At 36.7% G+C, this 23,971-nt stretch overlaps 1 protein-coding gene across 3 annotated transcripts in view; it reads left to right on the plus strand.

Moving 5' to 3' along the window:
* The window catches only part of SLC26A7 (solute carrier family 26 member 7), a 72,966-nt gene extending 50,722 nt beyond the window's left edge, over positions 1–22,244 (plus strand). For all 3 annotated transcript variants that reach the window (XM_041713957.2, XM_072924818.1, XM_072924819.1), the window contains 8 exons: positions 1,416–1,522; positions 3,655–3,721; positions 7,386–7,502; positions 10,612–10,660; positions 12,985–13,085; positions 15,038–15,092; positions 15,182–15,285; positions 17,255–22,244. In XM_041713957.2, coding sequence (XP_041569891.2) covers positions 1,416–1,522; positions 3,655–3,721; positions 7,386–7,502; positions 10,612–10,660; positions 12,985–13,085; positions 15,038–15,092; positions 15,182–15,285; positions 17,255–17,290 — 636 coding nt within the window. In that variant the 3' untranslated portion in view covers positions 17,291–22,244. The remainder of the gene's footprint in view (positions 1–1,415; positions 1,523–3,654; positions 3,722–7,385; positions 7,503–10,611; positions 10,661–12,984; positions 13,086–15,037; positions 15,093–15,181; positions 15,286–17,254) is intronic.
* The last annotated feature ends 1,727 nt before the right edge of the window (positions 22,245–23,971 follow it).

Below are 23,971 nucleotides of genomic sequence, written 5' to 3' on the forward strand. Positions count from 1 at the left end.
AGATGTCATGTTAAAATACAACTAGTGATTGAGGACAGTTTCAGAGGATGGACTCCCTCCTTACCTAGCAGCCCTCCTGTTGAAGAAACTGAAAATCTTTTGCATTAGTTAAAAATGTTGAAGATGAGGGAGAAAAAGGTTTCTTGACGGAGTCATGTAGCACTCTGTCCTCTGTGAAGCACAAGCTAGTATGGTATGACTTACACTTAATAATTCATAAAATAACAGTTCTGAAACCTGCTCAAGCAAAATTCCTGTGGTTGGGCTGAAAGTATTCTATTGTCTCTGACTTTCGTGAGTTAAGTGAAAACACCAGAAAAGATAGTCCTAAGAATGATCGTGCCATTGTAATATGATCTGTTATTCTGCAAACATGAACAAGCAGCACTGCAATTCTTGAAATGGGCACCTGTGGTGATCAGTATATCCAGAGGAGTGAAAATACTTTCCATTCTTTTTTAACACCTTTTATATAAAGATTAGATGGCAGTCTTTGCTTAAGGCTCCCTCAAGGAAAGAAAGATGTGCTTTATGATACCAATTAGGTTGGTAAAAGAAATTGAGTAATTTGTACTTCTTTTAATTGTAAAATCTGCATGTCTCTTAGCTGTACTCATCATTGTAGTATGGAAAGAAAAGTGATCATTTCTAGTAAAAAAATAATTAAGGAAAAATTGAAATGTGAAAGCTTTGTAAAGTTTTTTAAAATTTGTTTTTAAAGTTCAGATTTAGGTTCAGATATGCTTCTGAGTATTTTTTAAATTTGTATTTTAAATTAATCCAAAGTTTAAGTAATCAAATATTGAAAGATGGGGAAGTAATATGAACTCTCACCATTTCCATTGGAAGGAATTAATTCCCCAGTAATTTTTATTTGTTACAGAGTTGTTTTAGTCAGCTGTACTCTGATAAAAAATGCCACTTTTAATCAGCCTCCTTGCCAATCATAATTCCCAATTATATGATTAGTGGAAGAAAAGCTCTCTGTATGTGACCTCATTAGGGCACCTCATTATGTGAAAGGAAAGGAGGATTTAAAATCTATGGAGTGAAAATGATGACGAGAATTTGCAATGTGAAAAATAAAATACAGGTTTTCCAAAACAACTGAGTTTATTCTGACTTAAGCTGTTAGCAGAAGTACAAATTAATAGAATAAATAGAATACTATTTTAAGTAACCCTGGAAGGAGCCTCTGTGAACACTGGGATGAGTTGTGCCATGCTACATGTGGTCCCCCGTGGAGAGGCATAACTTTAATTGCTAATTCAGTTTTCAGTATTTGTCAGTTCAAAGATCCAAGTGTTCACATCTGAGAAACTACCTTAGCTTTAAAAATCTTTATTTCTGATTCATAAAATGCATATTGCTATAAAATTTGAAACTAATTACTTCTTTTTGCTCCCCTCCCAAAGAGCATCTGGGTTAGTACCTATGTGTTTACAATATGCTTTGCTGCTAATGTGGGACTGTTGTATGGCGTTGTCTGCACTATAGCAATTGTGATTTTCCGCTTTCCCAGGTAAGAAACAATTTATTAAAATGTTCCACTAGCACTTCATTATGTATTCATTCTGCGTATTGCTTCACAGTCGGGATAGACATACGGTATACTAAATTTAACAACAAAGCTTCAGTGTTTTAGTTGCAGAAAATTGCAAGATAAGACAATTCAAAAGTAAAAGTCACATCTGTCCATTTACCGTAGGCTACGGAATCTCTAAAACATTTTATTAAATGGCATTATTTTGTGATTTCTCTTGTTATTGCACATCTGTAGGATTGATTATGTGAAGTTGGCATAAAATCAACTAGAAGATTAAAAATATTTATTTCCATTAGATATTTATTTGCTCCTTAAGGAAAAAGTATGTCTGGCAAGCTTTAGTAACTGAGAGTCGTTATAAACTCCTAGGTATTTTGTTGCACAGGAGTTGGTAGTTGACAATTGCACTACTAATATAGTTTAATGAAACATAACTGTGCAACTATTCTAATGTCTAACAAAAAGTGTAAGTTCTATGTATGACTTAGAAAAGTCAGAAGAAATAAAATAGAGCAATCAGAAGTTGTTTTTTGGGTTTTATTTTAATATATTACAGTTGCTACTTTGGATCATGAGTAAAAGGAAATACAGCTGAGGTTCATGATTTATTTATGCTATAGAATTAATTCACAGCTCACCAGTCCTGGAAATGACTTGCTGGTTGTATGCAGTTGTTTGCATGAACACTGAATCCCACTGAAATTAAGCACAATATAGACACCTTGATTAAATGCTTGTTAAAGTTAATGGTGTTAGACATGTGTGCACAGCTCTGTTCTCATAGAATAAGTTGCAGAACCAGCATGAAAATAGTCCAAAATTTCAAGGCAGTTAAAAATTATGGGAGATTGCTTCTGATTGAATCAACCAGTCCTTTTGTGATAACATTGTGCTACTCCACAAACTAAATTTTTTAAAATTCTGTAGTAAAGCAAAAGGCAAGTTTTCATGTTGTTTTTGTCCTGAGCCTGGATATTAGAGGTTCTCCAACAGCAGAAACGGATGAATTTCTAACACAAAAGAGCCTGATCTAGTGGAGACCTCAGTCTGAGCCTGCACTTATTAATGTAAATAAGACTCTTCCCAGTGATCTCTGTGTTCTTCAGTAAAGCAGTACATGGTTGTCCATACCATCTAAAGTCATTGAAGAAGGTATCAGCCTTAAAACTGGCACAGCACAGATGGAGTTAACAAGATAACATATAGTAAGCCATGCAGTCATGAGCAGAAGTGTTAGCAGAAGTGAAGCAAAGAAAATACCATAGATTATTTATTGTAAAGTCTCTGTTCAGATGTTAGGGTACTGGATGTGGTACATATTATGTATCAGAATGTATTAAAACCAGAAGCAGCTACAGCTTCATTTATGTAAAGATGAAAGAACAGCTGATGTTTGCAAGGCTGATTTATCTGGCCCAATACCTGCAAATACTCCTTGTATATTGGTGCATCTGTCCCAGAGGATAGATAGTACCATAGTCTTCTGCAGTTAAATGTGTTCCTGTAAATGACATGTTGAATCAGAAGATCCTAACACTGAACTCCCTTTCCAAGGCAATATTCTCTTTTCTCTGTGTAGACAGCGTAGGAATACTGGTGCTTTCTAGTAAGTCCCCCATTTTGATAGCTAGGGTGCAATGTTCTGCTTCGTCATGTCAAGATGTGTCAATTTCCATGACAAATAAAATATCTTTGGTTTTCATAACCAACACCCATTCTACATATTTATTTTCCCTTTCCTTACAATATGATTTTACAGGTAAAAAATAGTAATTAAACTTCTTTACTTTTGCAGATATAGATTATATACAAGCTACCTTGACTTGAAAGCAGCTCTGGCCAGCAAATGAAAATTAAAATTAAGATATTCTTCATAAGAGAATTTAATTAATCATATTTTCAAAGTGATTTCACAATTCTAAAATGAGCTTTTTACTCTTTAAAAGGATGATTAGAAAAGAAAAGGTTTGTAATCACAAAAATACTCACAGATTGCATTGTGGGGCCTTTAAACTGCTATGCCGTAGCTTGGGGTGTGTGTCTTTTTGTTTCTGCTCAAGGCTACTAATGATTAACTGTACAGATTTTTCTCTATATATTGATTACAGAGCAAAGACACTGAATTTGAAAAATATGAAAGAAGTGGAATATAAATATAAAGCAGAAGATAATTGTGTAAGTTAATTTATTTTTTTACTTTTTGTTTGTGTGTGTTTTTCACTAATTCAGATTTGTTTTCTCTAGTTAGTTACCAGATTGTAATTGGGAATTCAAGGGAATGATTTTATGATATGACCACTTGAAATCTAAAGCCAGGATAATATAATAATATTATAGTTGGCCATCAGAAACTGGAATATTTTCATGGTTCTGCTGCTTGTCTGCAAAGTGAAGTTAGGCAAGTCCTCTTAGATTCATTTATCTTAGTTTATTTGTCATTTTTAGTTATGAATTGCTCTTTCTCAACGTTTCCTAATTCCTAAATTCAAGAAAATATCTTTGCAAGAATGGCAAGGGCAATCTGAGCAGACAATAGCAATCTCTATTATAATTCCTTTTCCTAAAAGTCCTTTGTTATTTTTATCATCTCCAATCTTTTTTCTGAAGCCATTTCTGCCACATCTCCTTGTGACCAGATTGTCCCAGAGGATACCATGAGGCTGGGCAAAGAGGGGCAGCACCACAAAATTGTTACAGACTGCTTCACAAATTTCATCACCCTGTGCACATGAAAAACGATGGAAGAATTTCTTCCAAAGTCTGTGCCTTTTAAATTTGGCTTCTTACAAACTTAAACCAACCAATCAGATTATTTTGGTTATTTTCATTACAATTACTGTCAAAGTTGCTCTTTGCTCAGGTCTGTGGTAAGAAGAGAAGGGTAATCACCCAGAGAGGTGAACTCCCTCCTCCAAGATGAAATAGTAGGTCAGCAGCCAAGAGAGAAGTAGAACCATGTGTCCTTTCAGCACAGAGCCCCATCACCAGGATATCCTGCCTTCTCCACTGTCACAGTTTCTCCTATGTCCTTTTTCCCTTCCTAGTGCTGATGAAGGGTGTTATGTATCAGTAAACTACATGCTCAGCAGTTAGTGCTTCACCATTAAGCAGATCTTCTTTAAAGAATTTATTATTTCTGGCACATGTCTTCCATCAGAGCCATCTTGGGCTAAAAATCTGAACTTCCAAGGCCTCAAGGGCATTTACTGTTTTGGCATGCTGAGAAACACTGTAATATGAAAGCTACATAAGAATGGGGAGGACTCTGAAATGGGAATTAAAAACACTGTTGTTGAGGCTGGACCAGCTGTCAATTATTATATCACTTTTCATTCTTAATAAAAACGTTGGAGTAACTTTGTCAGAGATGGATAACCAAAATTTGATTTGCCTGCTATTTTTCATATCGGTTCATGAAGCACTTTGTATAAATGCCTATATATATTTTTTTAAGCTTACTGGTCCCCTGCTTTTTTTCCCCCTAATTCAGTAAGATTAACGCCAGTAACCTAATAACAAACTAATGTCTGCAGACAGTGGGGAAAATAACATTATGTTAGAGAAGCAAATTGCTCAAGAGCTATTACACAAAACAAAGAAGGAAAATATGCCCTTTAATTGAATTTAGAGTCACTGGGTTGCAGCGGGCATTTAGGGTAATTTTTAATGTATGAGTGTTAGACTGATCCAAGTTTCCCTGGTAAGTAACAGATTAGACATAAACAACAGGACTTTTAAACATGAAAATATGTAAGCTTAATGATCTACCCTGCCATTAAGGTCTGTGGATTTATAGGGGTTATTTCATCAATAAGAGAAAAGACACTTTAATGTGGAAAAAATCAAAGGGTATTTAGAAGCTTATGTGAAACACATTTCATCGCAGGCGTTCACTGGCACGGAACTCGTACCCGAGCAGAGCCAGCGCTGTGCTGAGTGCACAGGGCAGTCGCCCAGGGCCTTCCGAGTGGTGGCAGGAACAGACACGTGAGATAAATTTCCTGCTTTCTTAGCAAGGACACAACAAAGAGGAAGTTCATTTTTCTCTAAACAGTTCTTGTTAACAAAGAGGCAAATTAGAGCCAGGAATAACTGGCTGGTCAAATTTAGGCACAGTTGATCTTGTCCATTCTGGACAAAAATTATGCCTAAATCTGCCATCTGCTTGATCTGGCCTTATGATTTGAGCCTTTCAAGTTTTGGACCTTGTAGTTTTGGAAGCTTGATCATCACAGGATTTGATCTTTGCACATCAGTCTTCCTTTTTTTTCTAATGTTTTATCTTCTACTTTGCCATGACAATAAAGTGTCCACTTGTCTCCACACCAAGGTGTATATAGCATCATTTTTGCGTGAGTCTGTGGCATGTCAGAGCATTTCTCCATTCAAGCATATACCATCCTTCGTTTTGCCCTTATTTTAGAGTTCTATTCCATACAAACTGAGACATTTTAACTGCCAGTTGAGTTTTGCCATGTGTCTCACTGTGGCAAAATTCAGCTGTGGTATTTACTGCAATCACATCCATAGGCAAATTCCCTACACATAGTCTGGGGTTCTTTGCCTCAGTTCGGGATGTTTGAAATATTTCTTTTATTTTATGGTCACTCTGGTGGTATCTGAGAGATCATGTCATCCCCAGAAGTCTGAAAAGTAGTCTACAATAAGGAGATAGTTTATGTGGTTTGTGGTGAGATTTCCATTACTGTTTTGCTTGAAAGTCTGTTGGGAAAACTGCCTATCTTCAATGCAATCCCAAGCAATTTTTAACTATCTAAAAAATGGTCTGTGTCGGCTTCAGTTACTTGTGTTTGACTGTGACCTTGTTATACGACTTTTGTTAGGAAGAAAGAGAGTATTTTTTGACCTATATTCTCTTGCAAATTCTTGATTTTTGCTTCCATTGTCATTGAACCTGTGGAAGATTTGGAGTTCAGTAGAATCAACTTCTACAGAAGTTCCTCTACAAAACCAGTCTTTAAGCATATCTTGCTGCTGTCCAATATATTTATATATAAATATTAATTTTCTTACTGGCTTTTGAAGATGTTTTATATGTACACCTTGAGAGTGAGAGAAATGACACTTGTTTTGTGCAAAATATCTCCCACTTATACTTGGGGGTTTCTGAACATTATCTAGTGTCCTTCCAAAATTGTTCTGCTGTGTAACATTTACGTTTTGAGCTACACAGTCTGACTGGAGGTGCTGGTAAACTGATTGTAGCTTATTCAGTGAAGTGCAGAGACAGGTTCAAGGGCAATGGAGAGTTCTTATGTAGATTACTGTGTTGGTTGTAGAAATGTGCTGGTAAAGCTTTAAATGCGCCACTCAAGGTTGATCTAGAGCCACTAAGTATTTTCATGGAAAACTACCTCTGTACTACGGTCATCTTCAGACAATCAAGATGAATATTGCCAGCTTTCCCCAAACTACCTGCAGTGTTTGCCCTAAATTCTTGTGTACTTTTTCAAGATGTGTTTGTCTAATAAAATGTATTCCTTGTCTGCAAATGTTACCCTGCTTATGCTTTGGGATCAAATCAGCTATAAAATATAAAGTGCTATTATAGTTGTTAGCTAATAGTTCTTAGTATTATGCCTCATAATGTGTATGCTTTTTTCATGCTAAATACCATTATAGATAATTTTTATTATATATTACTTGTATTTCCATTCTTACTTCAGTTACATGTGAAGGCTGATCAATAGAATTATCTGTTAAATCATTCCCACAATACAAATACAGTTATTTTCAGAATTTTTAAAGAAATTAGTCTGAGGTTTGTTCTCCAAATCCAAGATGAATTTTTCAGTATTATGTTTATTTCATTCCCCAGGAATCACTAAAACAGGTAAAAATAGTTTCAGTCAACAGCCCATTAGTCTTTTTGAATGCCAGAAAATTTCACGCTGACCTGTTAAAGATAATCCAGAAGGATGGCATGAACAGCCAGGTAGGTGATATTGTAAACAAGGTGGGATGTCCCTTACACTTCAGTAATCACTGTGACTGGGTTGAAGATTGTATTTGCTTTCCTCGCATTTCTTAGAGAATTCAATTATATACTGAAACAGGTATAAAAAAAGTAACATTAGAAATTATTCATTTAGAATAAAGCTAATCCTAATCTTAATCAGATTCAGTATGGACTATTTCTGTATTATTACTTGAGAATAATATCTCTTCTGTTTCTGCATGTGATCCTGTAAGAGACATGAAAGCACTGATCCAAAACTCAAAAATTTCTAGAAGAATTTCCATAAGATCAAATGATATAAGGCTGGGATTTTAGAAAGACAATGAGTAGCTACATATATGCTTGAATAAAATGTGATTTTTTTTTTTAATGGAGATCAGTCCATGAGAGATGGACATTTAATTTCTATCTATAAATAATTTTTAGAGAATTAGGAAGAAAGTGGCTCCTTTTTTTTTCCTCAACGGTATTGTTTCTTTTTCCTCTTTTGCACTGATCATATTAGAGAAAGAAACAGTAAACAAATTATGTATATCACATTTTTTGAGAATATCCCTGTAAATATCGTATTTTCCAAGTTCATCTGCATGGATGAACTTCCTGCAACTTCCTGCAACACTTCCTAAAAGGGAAAAGATAAACTATCATTTTTCTATCAGTACCATGAAGATACTCCAATAGGATTGTCATGGTTTTACTCTGGCACAATGCCAGCGCCCCCATGAAAATACAACCCCCAAATGATTTGCTGTTAGATACGACCAGGAACAGAGCAGAGCAGGCCCAAGCTTAATAACAAGGGAGAAACTTTATTAAAGTACTACTACTATAAAAGGAAAAAGAAACAACACACACTAAAACCAAAATTAAAACCTTCCAAAACATTCCTCCTCCTGCCCCCACAATTCCAACAAACCACAGTGAGACAACCTGGACCCCAATCAGGTTCCCACCTTCCAGATAATCAATACTCTGTCCATCGAGGGAGAGAGGAGTCCCTCCTGTGCAACAGACCCCCCAAGAAACACAGCTGACACTTCTTGTGTTTCCATGTCACACATGGCACCACCCAGAGAAAATCTGCCAGTGTGACACTCTCCTTTCCATGCACAATGCTCTCACCACCATGCATGGACAGACTGCTCATAGGATTCTTCTTTTCAAGGATGCTTTGCCAAGAGGAAAAAAAAACAGTTCAGCTTTTCATTTTTGGGACCGCAGTCACCCCCATTTCCCTCTGGGGCCGAGGATCCAAGAAGAGAGATCTTTTTCTCTTCTTCTTCTCTGAAGACAGGTGGCATCACCATAACCCTCCTCAACTTTTCTCTGTTCACTCCACTCCTGTCTTTTTCTCAGCTGCTGAAGCAGGTCTCTTGGCTCACCACGCATCCTCCTAAAATACAGTCTCTCTCTCTTGGAGGAGAAAATTGGTTCAGTCTATGGCTAACAAGAAAAAGTCCAGCCAAAATCCACTCCATCATCTTCCCCCCACAACCTTGTTTTCCTAACATCCCAGGTCCTAGGCTGTCTTTCTTCCTCTCTTTCAAGCCGAGGAGGAGTAATATTTCACGAAGCTTTCATTTCCCAAGAAGGGTTAAAAGTCCCAACTCCCTGGATGACTCTCAGCCCAGGCTCCATCTTCCACGCTGTTCCCCCCCACCCTTCCACCTCCTCTGCCGGTGTACTGCTGGCACCGTTGCTGTCTCTTTCTCTCTCTCTCCAGAGAGACTCTGGGGGGAGAACGGATACATCCTCCACCCTTCCATCTGCAGGGGCCCAGCCTGGTTCCAGCCCCTCCACCCTTCGGCCTTACCTCAGCCAGTCCGCATGGCTCTCCTCCCCCACCCAGCCATGGCTGGGCAGGGGTGAGTCTGCACTGCACCCTGACCGGAACCAAAGAGAGAAAGTTCTCCTGGGAATTCTGCTTTTAACCCCTCTGTGTTCTCAGAGGCGTGTCCAACCTTCAATGATCAGCCCAAGCGTCAGTATCTAACCCCGACCACTGATTGGTTTGACCCTCTTCCTTCCGAGAAAAGTCTTTTCCATGTCAAACCACGACAAGGATACAATGCTTACTGTAGACAATTTCATCCAGCTTGGCAAATTGGGCTGAGGAAATCCCAGCTGTGCCTTAAATGGGTTGTTAAGACAGCAACATGTGTCTACCACCTCTGCTGTCCCTTGACAAAGAGTTATGCTACCCATATGGTATAAATTCAGCTCAGAAAATGTGATGCTTTTTTCCCTCGGTTTTGCTAGGCTGACTGATTTGGCTTAGTATGATAAAAAGCCTCCAAACAGAGAGAAATTACTTAGGATTTGCATTGAATTAATTTGAGTCAATTTAATAAGTTAATTTGTATGTTACTTATAAAGGAGATTTTATCCTTTGTCTCTTCTGTAAGGTACTCAGCAGTACAGCTGCCTGAAACACTGTGCTTTTTTCTTTAATTTTTTTTTTTTTTTTTTTTGGTTGAGTAAATGTCTTTCTGTAGCACATAATGGGTGTGAAAAAAATGCAGTGCTCTGTTTCTGGTTTTAACTCATGTTTCTACTGAGAACTAGCATATTGGAATAACTAATATGAAAATTACCCAGATAAATTTAATTGCTTAATAAATTTACACATCAAAAATGTTCTTACTAAAATATTAGCATAGCAGATGAGATTGCAGCAAGTAGAAAATTAATCAAAAGTTAATCTTATAAAATCACTGCCAAGAATTTTTCTTGTCAAGAACATTTTTCCCATCTTTTGACCACTTCTAAACCACCCCCCCCACTTCCCCAAAAACATTGTGTCCAAAATTTGCTTTCTAGTGTATCCAAATTTGACAGAGGTTGAGTCAGCTAAAAAAGAAATGCAAAATATCGGTTTGAGTATGTATCTCAGTATTCTTCTAAAGTTATACCAGAAAATATTATATATGCAATAGGCTATTTCATGGGACATGATTTTGGAGTGAAGGAGTTAACTTTGGTACTGAGAAACAGAATTCTTATGTAGTGCATTGATTTTTCTCTTGTTACTGTGCAATGGACTGGCTTTCCTTGGTATGTTAAGCATTTGTTGCTTTTATTTCAGTGTGAGCAGAACACATTGCTCTGTTCATTTTCCAATGGAAGTTGTCATGGTGAGTTTATTATCTACAAATGGTGTTAAAACCAAGATGGATGTAAGTGTGCAAAATAGTTCCACTTTTTCTATATATTTCTAGGGGGACACAAGTTTTATGGAAATAAATATGTTCAGTTAGACCAAACACTCAATGAAGCATGAATACTAAACAGTGTTAAATTATGCTAACCTTGGCCTAATAAGTCCCGTTATTCATTCTGGTTTTGACTGGTTCAAAGGCAGGGAACCCCTTGAAAATGCATTTTCTACAGGAGTGGAAGGTTCTATTTGAAATCTCATTGCCCACCACACAGGGTTTGGAACTGGCTGATTTAAGGTCCCCTCCAATCCAAACCATCCTCTGACTATGTCCCTGCTTATTGGACTGGAATGTGTGTGTGTGTAAAGAGACAGGTACATAGTGGAGGAGCACTTCCTGTATTGCTGCCTGGACTGATCTTCAGACCAGGCTAAAGAGACTGAAGGCTCTGGAATTGGGTGCTTTTGCATGCCAAGTTGAATATTAGTATGAAAAAGTGAAAATAAGATAATAACCATGTTAAATCTTTGGTATCTTTAAAGCCACATAGGAGAAAATCCCAGAAAATTCACTAACTGAATTGTTAGTGACACGATAACTACCAATATTATACAATATATAATAAAAAGCCCTAGGGATTTTATTTCAAGGAATAAGCTGGAAACTCCACTCTTTCCACATTTTGTAACACTTAAATCAAGCCAGACCATATACATTCCCATGGGAGAGCTGCAGCAACCTTTTGCAGTGGATACTTTATACAGATGACTTCATTGTGGATAGAATTAAAACAGTGTTTATTTAAAACACTTATAAGCATTAAGGCTGCAGTAGAAAATCTGATTTGGAGGCTGTTGTCTGAATATTTGAATTTGTCAACTAGACTCAGGACATTTTTATGTCCTAACCACTACAGTGTTTAGTTGACCTCGGGATGACAGAGTGCTTTGCTGTAGTATAGCAACCTATGAAAATGGTCATTAAAGATGATATTGTATTTTATTGACTATATTGTAGAATCTTATGTTTGAGAAGATCGTTCCAGCACATATTCCAGTCATCTTAAAGATGAACTGGTTTCATATCACAAAACTGACATAAATCACAAGGCCTCTTTTCTGAATGCCTAAGTCCTGCCACTGATCTAAAGAGGGTGCAGGTCTTTACCTATCCCCCCATTTAGAGGCCAGGCAGTCTCTACTGCAATTCAGGATGTAGCAGGGAATTATTACACTGAGCCTGAGAGATCACATGAACTCTATCAGGGTTTCTCTCACAGTAATTTTCAGCAGGTTCCCTTTAAAATTATATATTTTTGTTTGGATGTATCTATTAACGTATATTGGACAGTACAGAGAGAGTAAATGTCTGGAGATGCAAGTCCAAAAGTCTTTGCTCTCAGACGACTGTGAGGAAGGAATTACCGCTACTATAAATTTGCATAATGGGGAAATTCCAAGTCCCCTCAATAGTTTAAAATCTTTACCTCTGCTCTGCCAAAGCCATTTAGCTCAACTCATTTTTACAATTAGAATTCCTTTCCTTAATTTTTTTTTCAGTTGCATGCATTATGATAGCAAACATTTGCTCACAGAACAATGTAAAGATGATGTGCATTATTTTCTAGTTTTCCCTTTATGAAAGCCATGAATCATTTATCTGTGTGTTAGCTCAGGATGCATTTAGAACAGAGTATGTTTTGATTAAACACAAGATGGCCTGAGGTTGAAGAATTAGTATAAGAACTTTGCAAACCTTACCAACACAATTTTCTTCTCCAGCATCATTATGTAATGGTGTATTAAAAAATTTTCCAAGCAAAACCATCATAGTAAAACCTTAGGAAAATGAAATACTCTACTTTACATATATTTCTTCCTTATGGGTGAATATTAAGTTAAGCCATAGGCAGGCATTTAGGGCCTATGGAAATCAGTGTCATATCAGAGCTTAAAAGAAAAATATATATATTTTCTGTTTATACCATGAAAAATCTTCCAAAGAATAGAAGAGGACTCAATGCGAAATTCAAATTTGAAGAAACAATTACTTAATTCTTGAGACACTATTGCCTAAAACATCTCAATTAATATATTCTGTCATCACTTCTTTCCATTCCCCTAAAGGTTCTTCATTTGTTCTTCTAAAATATGGCAGTTGCTTGCCTGATACCCCAGCACATAACAATAAAATTTTTATTGTGATAGTTTGGGCTTATTTTGTTGAGCTATCATCATTCTTATACCCATTTCTTGAGTGTTCTCCTTTTAATTAACGGTTTTCATTTATCAAATGTGTAGGTGAGTTGGTGCAGCCATGTCACAGTGAGCGACATATTTTGATATTAGACTGCAGTGGACTGAATTTCTTTGACTACACTGGAGTCTCTGTGCTTCTTCAGGTATTAATGACATTAGAAATATTCTGTATATGTTATAATTATACATATGAGTTATTTGGGCCAGCTACTAGTCACTCCACCTATGTCAGCGGATAAATCTTTCACCCATAGAAAAGATCAACATTTTGATATTAAACTGTACAATGCTTATTTATAAAATTACATTAAAATATTTCTAAATATTTTGGGTAACAGTGCAAATGTACATATCTATATGTGATGAAGAGGAGTTTTGAAACTTTTCCCTTTTTTTTTTTTTTTTTTAAGTTGGTATAAGTCATATTTGACCCTGCCAAGTCAGTTGTAGAGACAAGTAAATTTACTGCTTTAAAATTTCAGCTTTAATTCTGTGATTTTGTCTGTATATTTTACTGTCTGCTAAGCCAGGGGTTGAAACATGATCTCCATCCTTTCTCCTGTGGGCAACATACGTTGCAGACTGGGTTTAGGCAGTGCAGGAATTCCAAGATGCTCCCAGAAGACTAAACCCAGAGGTCACTGGTTACTGTGGTGAATGAAACTAAATCCAGATGGTGGCTGGCCACAGCTCGTGTTCCCTTGAGGCCAGTCCTGTTTAATGTCTTTGGTGATGATTTGGACAGTGTACCCTCAGTGAGTTTGCAGATAGCCAGGCTGGGTGGGAGTGCTGATCTGCTGGAGGGCAGGAAGGCTCTGCAGAGGGGTCTGGGCAGGCTGGATCCATTGGCTAAGGCCAGTTGTATGAGGTTCAGGAAGGCAAAGTCCAGGGTCCTGCACCTGAATCACAACAACTCCAGGCAGTACCCTAGGCTGGGACAGAGTGGATGGAAAGACACGGGCTAGGGGTGGACTTAGCAATGCCAAGCTAGAGCTTGGACTCCATGATCTTAAAGGTCTATTCCAACCTAAACAATTCTGAGTCTACAGTTCCACATAACAAGCAGTTCTATATGCTGGATAAAAAATTAAGTTCAAAAGCTGTTTCATACACTTACATCAAATCTGGAGTTTAAAAGTTGTGTAGTGAGTACAGAGTTAAGTGGGTATGGAAGGTTTGGTTTGCTTGATTTTTCTGACTAAGATAAAGGACTAGATTTGAACTTGGGTCTTGGCCCAACCTCTTTTTGCCTTAACAATTTTCTCAATTTACTGCAGTGATTGCACAGTGAAATAAACGCTGCCTTAAAATATTTTAGATTAAAACTACACATAAAGGCAGGGATATAATGAAAAAAGAAAACTGGAAAAATAAGGTTAGTGGGACTGACTATTAGCTATCCCTTTGAAATATAGGGCATTCAATATAGTAATATTTTAGAAATTTGTGAAACTGATTTCCAAAAGGTCTTGGAGACCTCCAAATTACAAATTATGTCAAAGAAGTGTTTGTGAGAGGTAAGTCTGGTGTGGGTTGAGAAGTGCATGGGTTGGTAGTGCAGCCTCTGGATAAACGGTTGGTCCAAAACCAAGTTACTCCTCCTCCTACCAAGAGGACCACACTCAACATGTCCTTGTTGTTACACTCCTTCCCAAAATATCATCACTGATGTCAGAGACAGAGGATTTTTGAACTAAGATTTTTGCTTTATTTTAAAAATAGAATATTCTCATGGGGTTCTCTCTGAATCTCCTCTCTCAGAATTTTTTTACTTCACATGGATAATTTAAACATTTTTTGAAGCAGCAACTGCATTGGATATTTCCCATTTGGCAGAAAAATGTCCTACTCTGGTTTTAGAGTACCCCTAATAACTACAGTCAGAAATTGCAAAATTATTAATCAAATTCAGTTTTAATTCTCAGCAGAGCTGTAGAATACTATAAAGAGTTGGCAGGAAATAAATGTGATGTTTGCATTATAGAAGGGCTCGCTCTGGTGGCTGCTGGCAGTACAGCTGCTTCTTCTACAGTACTTTCTTCTATGTCGGTATTTAAAACAGTTTTTAAAAAAAGTTTCTTGTTTTCAAACATAGATTTACATGGACTGTAAAAACAGATACATCGATGTGTTGCTAGCACACTGCAAAGGCAAGTATCAGCTTACAGTAAAAAATTTAACGTGAGGGTTTATATATCCTCACTACCTTCTCAGTGCTCATGTGTTTGTTTTATTGCAGGTTCCTTGATAAAAGCAATGCAGTATGGTGGAAATCTTGACTCTGAAAATCCTGTATTTTTTGAATCTATTTCTTCAGCAATTGATGCCATTCAGATTCACAGGGTAAGACTTACAAGCAGAAGTAGGTGAAGCCTGGAGGGCTTCTTGGATGCTCACAGCAATTGGTTAAAGTCTGTGAAAGTCTTATCCACCCAGTGAACCTTTTATGTAGAAATCTTTTATCTGTCTGTAATCTACAACTAGTTCTCAGCCTGAGGAATGCAGTTTTCCATTTTTTGCTGCTAGCAGTCTCTTCCCATCACCACATCTCCTTTTGCAACCATGTCTCGATCTTCTATGATAGATCCAGAGGTGCTGTGTTGTGCTGCTTTAATCTGGGCTTATTCTCCACTGGAAAGATTTATATCATCTAGAAACACTTAACACAGCCTCTCAGTGAGACAAATTAACTCACAGCCAGTTCTGCCACATTCCTGTTTCTCAGCCTGGGATGCTTGAAGCTGCTTCACACGTCAGAGCACTGGTCTGACTGAAACGGTTCTGGATCCCCAGCTAGTTTGGTCTGAGTTAGAAATCTTGTCTCTGCCCTGCACTGTACCATGTTGTGTTGGCTCACTGGTGGAAAGAGGGGGATTGCACAACGTAGAAGAGAGAGCAAGAGGGAGAAGGGAGGCTTGATCATCTATTTACTTGCTCAATGATTCTTGCATTCCTTTTTAAGAGACGGTAAACCCGGACTTTCCACTTGAACTATGATCCTTTTCCACAGCCATGGCAGTGGGAGCGTGCATGAAAAGCAGTGTGCTTTCCCATGGTTTTATTTAGGATTCAAACATGGCCACAGCTTGGCTCAGAGCCTCCTCCAGGAGACATTAAACTCATCATAGTCTGTGGTTTGGTAGTTTGTCTTTTTTTCTTCACTTTGTATTTAACTAATTAAATCAGACTTGCCTATGGACAAAACCACTTTCCATTGATTTATCTAGATTAAGGTGAGTTGGCACAGTTGGTCTAGTGAGTTGCCCAGAAAAACATGTTCTCTTCAGTGCTTTTCAACATTTTTCATTATGTTATTCTACAAAAAATAATTTGTTGAAATGGTAACTGCAGGGCAAAAATAATGGGGTTGGCTATTGTGTATTTTATCTGGGTCTGATTAGATGAATTAGAATGATTGTTGTGTTATAAAATGTCTGCATTTTTTATTGGCATTGTTAACTTTCCTAACATTCTTGTAAGATATTTACGTACTAGCATTCCCATTTTATGGAACAGGAACATGGATAGACTAGGACAAACGTTCATAATGAAAAGGGAGAGTTAAAGTCCACTTTTTAAGGAACTGATTGCTTGTTCCTATCATAGCTGCTAGGCAAGTCAAACCTATGCATAGTGGCTTAGCAGTTTAGTCTGAAAGGCTTGCATGCAACCTTAAATTTTAAATGTAATTATGAACAGTGTACGTATACTGCTGATGCTTCTTCAGAATATTCACAGTATGTACTTCAGGGATTTTTACGTATTCATTGTGTTGAACACTGAAAGATAAAGTGGACAGGAGTGAAAAGGCAGGGTGACTGCAATAGCAGCAGCACACTGTAGCTATCAGTCTATGTATTCCTCCTGTGCCTTTTTAAGGTGCTGAGATCAGTAGGATTTTTGAGTGTTAACATGGCAGGATAGGCAGAATAGGATAGAAAAAAAATACAAGGAAGGAGTTGGAGACTAATAGAAAGTGATTTGTTCCGATTTACACTTCAGCTTCGCCATATAGCAGGAAATAGTCTTCCACTGTCAGAAAGGTAGAGGTAAGAGGGCTTTGTCATTTTCATCTCTGCTACTGTTCAGAAATGCAAAGATATTGTAATCTACATGTTCCAATGAAAACATTGTGTCATTCTCATTTTTATGTTTATAAATTGATGATACTTGCCTATTACTTTATGCAGTTAATTTTAACCATAAATAACCTTTTGAAATACTACTAGCATTTTCAAGCTATCATTCTTAATTTTACATTATATTCTAGGAAAACATTATAATACTTTTTTTCCTGTTTATCTCATTTTAGAATTACAGCAAGTTCAGTGAACAGAGTGAAGTGTGATGCCCAGCCATTGAGCATAGCGAGTTTCATCTGCTCATACTAAAAATTAACTACATCATGGCTTCTCCTTCACTTTTTTCTCCAGTGGATCTCATAGATGATCTTTTGTATGCCATATATACTTAGTACATTCAGTAACAACAGATCTGCCTTTCAGAGAGAAAAATCTTTCAGCTGCGATCACTCAGAGAATTTTAATGCAATTATTCTATAGTGGTTTTATAAAATATTTTTATATACATTTAGATACAAATTATTAGAAAGCAGACATGAGGTAAGGTACTGTGTTTACCAATTAAGTGTATTCTTTTAGATATCTTCTATTGTAACATTAGTTGTAACATGCATCTGTAGTTTTGTGTATGGAATAGAGACATGAATTCTTAAAAGAGTATGTTATAATTGATACAGGATCTGCAGGAAGGTATATACCAATGCATACTTTTTTATTATGGCTTTACTTACTCTTTCCTCTGTTCAAGACAGCCATATGCAATAACAGCATCATATCACAGCTATCATATGGTTCCCCTTTTTGTACTTGGTTTTGTATGCTTTTTAATGTCTTCCCAGATTAGTAGGAGAACTTGCAAGTATATGCAGAAAAGGCAGACACATGTTGACTAAGAACACTGTATTGTCTCCCTCTATATTTGTTGTCTTGTGCTATTATGGTTTGCTACATTTTCAAAGCCACAGGTATTTTTTAGCCCAGTCTGAAGAGGAAAAACTGGGTTTTTTTTCCAAAACTTATTCTTTTTTCCAGCACATTTTTTCCAGTCTACATTTCCAATTTGATCTCTGATTTTGTTTTTTTGTGTTGAAATCTTCAGCTGAGGCAGCTGAAAGGTGACAGTAGTGACACATAAGGTGTGTGCCACACTTCATCCACACTCCTGATGTGCAGTATACTCTGTGTGAGCACACAAAGTAGGTGGAGGATCTCACAGGTTGAGTATTTGGTTTATATTTATGGGTTGTCAGCAATTGTATTAGATTATACTATCACATATCTATCAGGTTATTTGGCAATATATTAAGGCCTGAAGGGAGCCTATAAGAAACATAGAGAGAGACTATTTGCAAAAGCATGTCGTAATAGGACAAGAGGGAATGGCTTCAAACTGGAATAGTAGGTTTAGACTAAATATTAGAAGGAAAATTATTTACTGTGACAATGGTGAGGCACTAGAACATGTTGCCCAGAGAAGTTATGGATGCCCTGACTCTAGAAGTATTCAAGGTGAGGCTGGAGGGAACTTTCAGCAACTTGTTCTAGGGGAAGGTGTCCCTGGACATGGCAGGGTGTTGGAATCAGATGATCTTTAAAGGCCCTTCAAGCCTAGGCCATCCTATGATTTTTCTCCTCTTGCCTTTGTCCCCTTAGGTGAACACCATCAGTAAAATGTGAGTTGAGCAAAAAGGAATCAACAAATGAGAAAGATAAGGAAATAGGGGGTTTTGGTTTTTTTTTTTCATCAGCTTAAAAAATCTATGGAAGATAAAGGCTAATGAATATGGCACAGCTATAATGGTCATCTTACACTACAGAGAGAAGGGAAGTACAAGGAGGCTTTGTGCAGCTGACACATATAGGCAGAATTTAGTTCTAAGCATTCTGTTTTCAGCAGCAGTTACATCTGTATGCTTGTCTGGACCCTCCTTACTCTGTCTGCCCAAAGCTGCTGCCAGCAGGAGATGAGATGGCTCATGAAGTCACTTTTGCATCTCTGCATAGTTAAGACATTGATAAGTTTTTCTTAAGTCTTGGTCACTCTGCACTAGTAGGTGATAGTCGGAGAGATCCATGGGTTTTTTGCCCTTTCAATTATGAGTGACTCTTGAGTTATTTCCTGCTTTGTCCCACAGAGGACCAGAAATGTTCTGTACAAGTTCTTCTGAGACTGCTTTGGTAATTACTATGCAAAAGGCTGATAAATAACTGTGAGAAACTCATTATATGCAGAAGAAATAAATTCTGTATATTGTCCCAAGCACATTAATTTCAGATGCTGTAGTTGATTGCAAATGGCTCTTTACATCACTGGACTCAGTAACAGGCTATAACATTTGATTAATAATTTCCTGAAACAGTTCTAGTAATTTATTAACACTTTAGAAACTATTTACAATGTACTTTAATTGTAGAAACATCAATTTTATGTCACAGCTGAATGGAGATTTCTACTTAACTGCAAACTGAATAAATGAATAAATTGTATCTTTTCTACTAGGTTCAGCATTTGTTCTTTGACAGCTAAATGTTTTTTCTTAAAATTTATAGATTAATTGATTAATGAAATTGTTAAAAATAGAGTCTTTAGCAAAGATAACATCATTGACTTTTCATGAGACTTTCGCTTTTATTCTGAATGATCTTGTAAATGGAACAACACAGATACTTTTAAAATTCCTTGTAGTATTAGCCTTTTAAGAAACCTTCTGCATTAAATAATACATTATGTAGCACTTATCAAAACAGCTTCTAGTTTTTACTGCTTTCAATAGGAAAAAATTTTTGTTCAGTTAAATGGCTAGTTTAGGGAAGAACATTTATCTCCCATTAGCTCGAACCTTCCAACACTGGGCTTTGGAGTAATATTTCTGTAAACTATTTTGCTATATATAATTAGTCTAAATAGCTTTCCATTTCTGAGATTATGCATTGTTAATTATATTCCATGTCTGGAAAGTGGCATCAGCAGAACAGTGTTTAAGGGACATGTGAAGATAACTGCACTTTCAATTTCTTCTAAAATACCTGTACTGAGTTTAAGCTCTTTGAAACCAGAACTGCTCTACAGAACTATGGGCAGTGAGGGAGGGATTGTGATTTCTTTTCTTTTTCTTGGAAGAGCAAATTGCAAATTACAAATTACTGATGCAGTTTCCATTTCTCCACCACCCACCCTTCTGAGCTACTGATGTTTACTAAAATGTGTGACTGCCTGGGAGGCTGTTGCCATCAAACCTTGTGGACTGCCAGGTCCTGGGTAGTCAGCTGGTGGGATGGGAGTTGCTTCATGTGCTCCCTGAGTTGCTCTCTGTAAATCCCTAGTGATTATGTGTTTGTGCCACTCACAGAGTCAACTGAGAAACAACTGCTTCATTCTTTGGTGAAGATTTAAGGAAACACCCTCAGCCTTCTGGATAAAGTATTGGAGGCAATCCCCACTATCAATTTCGATATTTCCCTCAGTGTTTTTTATATATAGTGTCTGGCCTTCCTCTGGCTCTCAGAATAATTACGTAAAATATGGAAGCCCAACCCAAAACATCACAATTAGCTTCACTGGAATAGAATTAGAGTAACATTTGAAAGAAACCAACAGTGATCATCTAGTCCAACTGATGTTATTATAAAAGAATATCATATTTAGAATAAGCCATACTTATTCTTCTGATCCAGAAGGGCAAAGGGAGCCAAACTCATCTTGTAGCAAAGAGCCTGCACAAAGTCTGTATGTCCTTATGGCTGTGCAGGCCTGGCCACTATCCCAGTGGAGGTGAATTACAGGCAGGAACCATAAGGGGTTTAGTTATCAGTGCTCTGCTGCTACAGCTTTGTTTACTTGAACATCCCTAGGGACTCTCCAGAATAATGCAAAGTTTCATTAAGTGTGGTTACATCTGTGAGCTTATGCAGTGTTAGCAATAAGAGCAAACTGTGGAGTTCCCTCTGTCCTCAGTGATTTCTAAAGGTGCCAGCAGAGGCTTGAGAAGTCTCTCATTTACAACCAGGTTTCAAGTAATGAAACTAATGAGTTGATTACTCTAGGTAAGCAATTCTGAAAAGCTAACCATTCACTTTGATACCTATACGTTTGCTTCCTGTATACTTAGATGCTCAGATTTTATACTGCAAAATTCAGTATGTAAGAGTCACCAAGCTTTTGCAAATCAGTGCTTCAATTTTGCACATTTAGTGTATTCTGCACCTCACAGGAGAACTTTAATAAAAGATTGTTTTTTGCAGAGATGGTCCAAAGTTATCAGAGTTTATATATCTACTTGACATGTTCAGGAATTTTTAGTTATTTTAAGGAATTATTCTACATTTTAAATAGTAACTCATGTGAGTAAAGAGTGTTTCTCAACATTTAAGATTTGCTAACCAGAGTATATTAAAATGATGATCTGATCATATGCTTCTTATAGAATTTGTTTCACACATTCCAAAACAAAGCAATCAATGAGGAAAAAAAGAGAGCAAACTGATGTTAAAGAATGAGTATAATGGCAATTAAAAATTAGGCATAAAATATGTAATAAGGAAAAGACTGTTAACATTATATTTATGCAAATTAAATGTTTCTAATTCTTGTCATATGTCTTTCATTTTAAAGGTTATTTGCCCTGATTCTATGATTCAAGTGTCACAAGGTCTGGCTGTAGCTGCTTTGACATAATTTATTTGACAGCTCTGTGTGTCATAAATATATAATGTAACAAGGAAAGGTATCTTCACTGTTGAATGAAAACATTAATGTGTCAATACTGTGTATGACTACTGTTTGACATTTACTAGTTTCAAAAATAAAATACACAGTATGCCTTGAAAATATGGTATTCCTATTTTTGGAAGATACTTTCTTTGTCTACAGGAACTCATAAATAAATGAAGGAGCGCAGTTCCAGAGTGAATGCTAAATGGTGCCTTCATCATTAAGATAGATTTTACTAAAGATCACATAATCTGTATGGTTCCATATGTTTTATAATGATTTGAAATATTTTTTTCTTTTTCTGTGTATTAGCATATGCAAGAATAAATTTATACTGAAATAAATTGAAATATGAGACAATTTGCATGTAGAAGGATGAAAACGCCCTCATTATTTTAATTCTTTTTTTTTTACATTCTGAACTAGCCACTTCATTAAGAGATATGCTGCCTTCTCCAACCTCAAAATGTATTAAATCTTAACAATGAAAAAAGAGAATTTGCCTTGCATTCAGAAGTTTTATTTCCCCACAGCTCTTACAGGAGTATGACACATAACACATTTTTACCTCCATAAGATATACAGAAATCCTGGTCCAATTTCTCCAGTATTGACTCTTTGCATGCACAGTCATTTGAATATGTCTTTTTTTAATTGTCATTTGCATCTACAGATGGTGCACCTCATATCCAACTGGCACATACTGACGACACTGCTTATATACAGTCTGTGGCTTATCCCAGAAGAGAAGAAATGATGGGCAAACCTTTCCACCACCTCCCAATAACTGTAATGACATTAATGAAAAATGGATTGACATATCTTTAAAAATTTGGCCTTGAAAGTAGAAGCTTAATTTTTCAAACCTGGTAATTTATGAAAGCATTTGCTTCTACAAAAATGATTGCAATTGCTACATTATTTTTTTTACAGTGGTTTGGAAAAGTATAAACAATTTACAGTGCCATAAACTCCTAGATGCTAGACAGCTAAATATTCTTAATGTTAATCTTAATGACATAGGCTATTTTCTAGAGCTAGGCTATTTTTTAGACCTATCCTTTCCAATTACACTCACACAATAGCAAGGAAACCTTCACTTTATCTTACTTTAGAGTGAGATAAAAGAAAATATCATAATTTTTATTCCCAGAATGAGCATATAGAAGTCCAAGATCAGCTCTCATTAGGAACTTGAAAGGTAACTTGAAGTGCAACTCCTTCCCTACTGGGAATCCTTTGGTTCCACAGCAATTCTGGAGAGCATGACATGCAAAAGCAGAGAAATGGCTGCTTGGTTTATCTTTTTCTCATGTGTTTTCCAATAAAGGTGTCTTTTGTGCTGGATACATTCAGGCGGTTAATATTTAAGAAGAACCAAGAGAGTGGCTCATGTTGTTACTCTGACTGACTCAATGATGAGAAGTGTTCTCATTCCCATTGTGCTTTGATTGTGATACTGTTGCAGTTTAAAAACACAGCAAAATCTTAGGAATTCTTTTAAACTCTACAATGCTGGATTAAGCTGTTGGAGACACTGTTTTATATTCCATTTGAGAAGCAAAATTATCTGCTCCCTTAATTGTTACTTGCAACTAATAGTTGTAAGATTTTGGGGAAGGTGCTTTTTTGCACATCTGCTCGGATTTGTAGGCTCAAGTAGTATAGTAAAAAATATGTGCTGCTCATTGGGTCTGATATTAAGGTCCCTCTGAGTTCACAGCAACAGTGCTTGATTTGTGAATTGATACTATAGAGTGGTAGTTTATACTCCAGTATAAATTAATAATTTCAAAAACTCTCAGCATTTTGCTTCAATTTCCTTTTTCTCTTCTCTGTCTCTGTGACTGCTTTTACATCTGAGGAATTTAATTACTTTCTAGTTTAGCTTGGTTCCTATAGCCAAATTCTTAATTCAGAATACCTCCATAAAAGAAGATCTGTTTTGAAAGAACAAGAGCAATCCTAACTTACCTCTTAGGTTTAAAAAAAAAGCATTTTTTTTGGTTCTGGAGTGCATCCAGATTTGAAGCATGTTTTGGAATATTACATCTGCAATCTGCAATTTGTGATCATTTTGATCTTATTTTTAGTAATAAAATTGTGTTTAAATCTGCTGATCACAGCTTAGGTTTGGTGCTAGTCTGACTTCACTGTTGCCCTGATTTCAGCGATCTCCCACCTATCTCTCCTTCAGTTCCCAATCCCATGAAATAGAGATGGTGACTTGTAGTGA

The sequence above is a fragment of the Taeniopygia guttata genome, chromosome 2 (genome assembly GCF_048771995.1).
Source record: "Taeniopygia guttata chromosome 2, bTaeGut7.mat, whole genome shotgun sequence".
Classification (NCBI taxonomy): Eukaryota; Metazoa; Chordata; class Aves; order Passeriformes; family Estrildidae; genus Taeniopygia; species Taeniopygia guttata.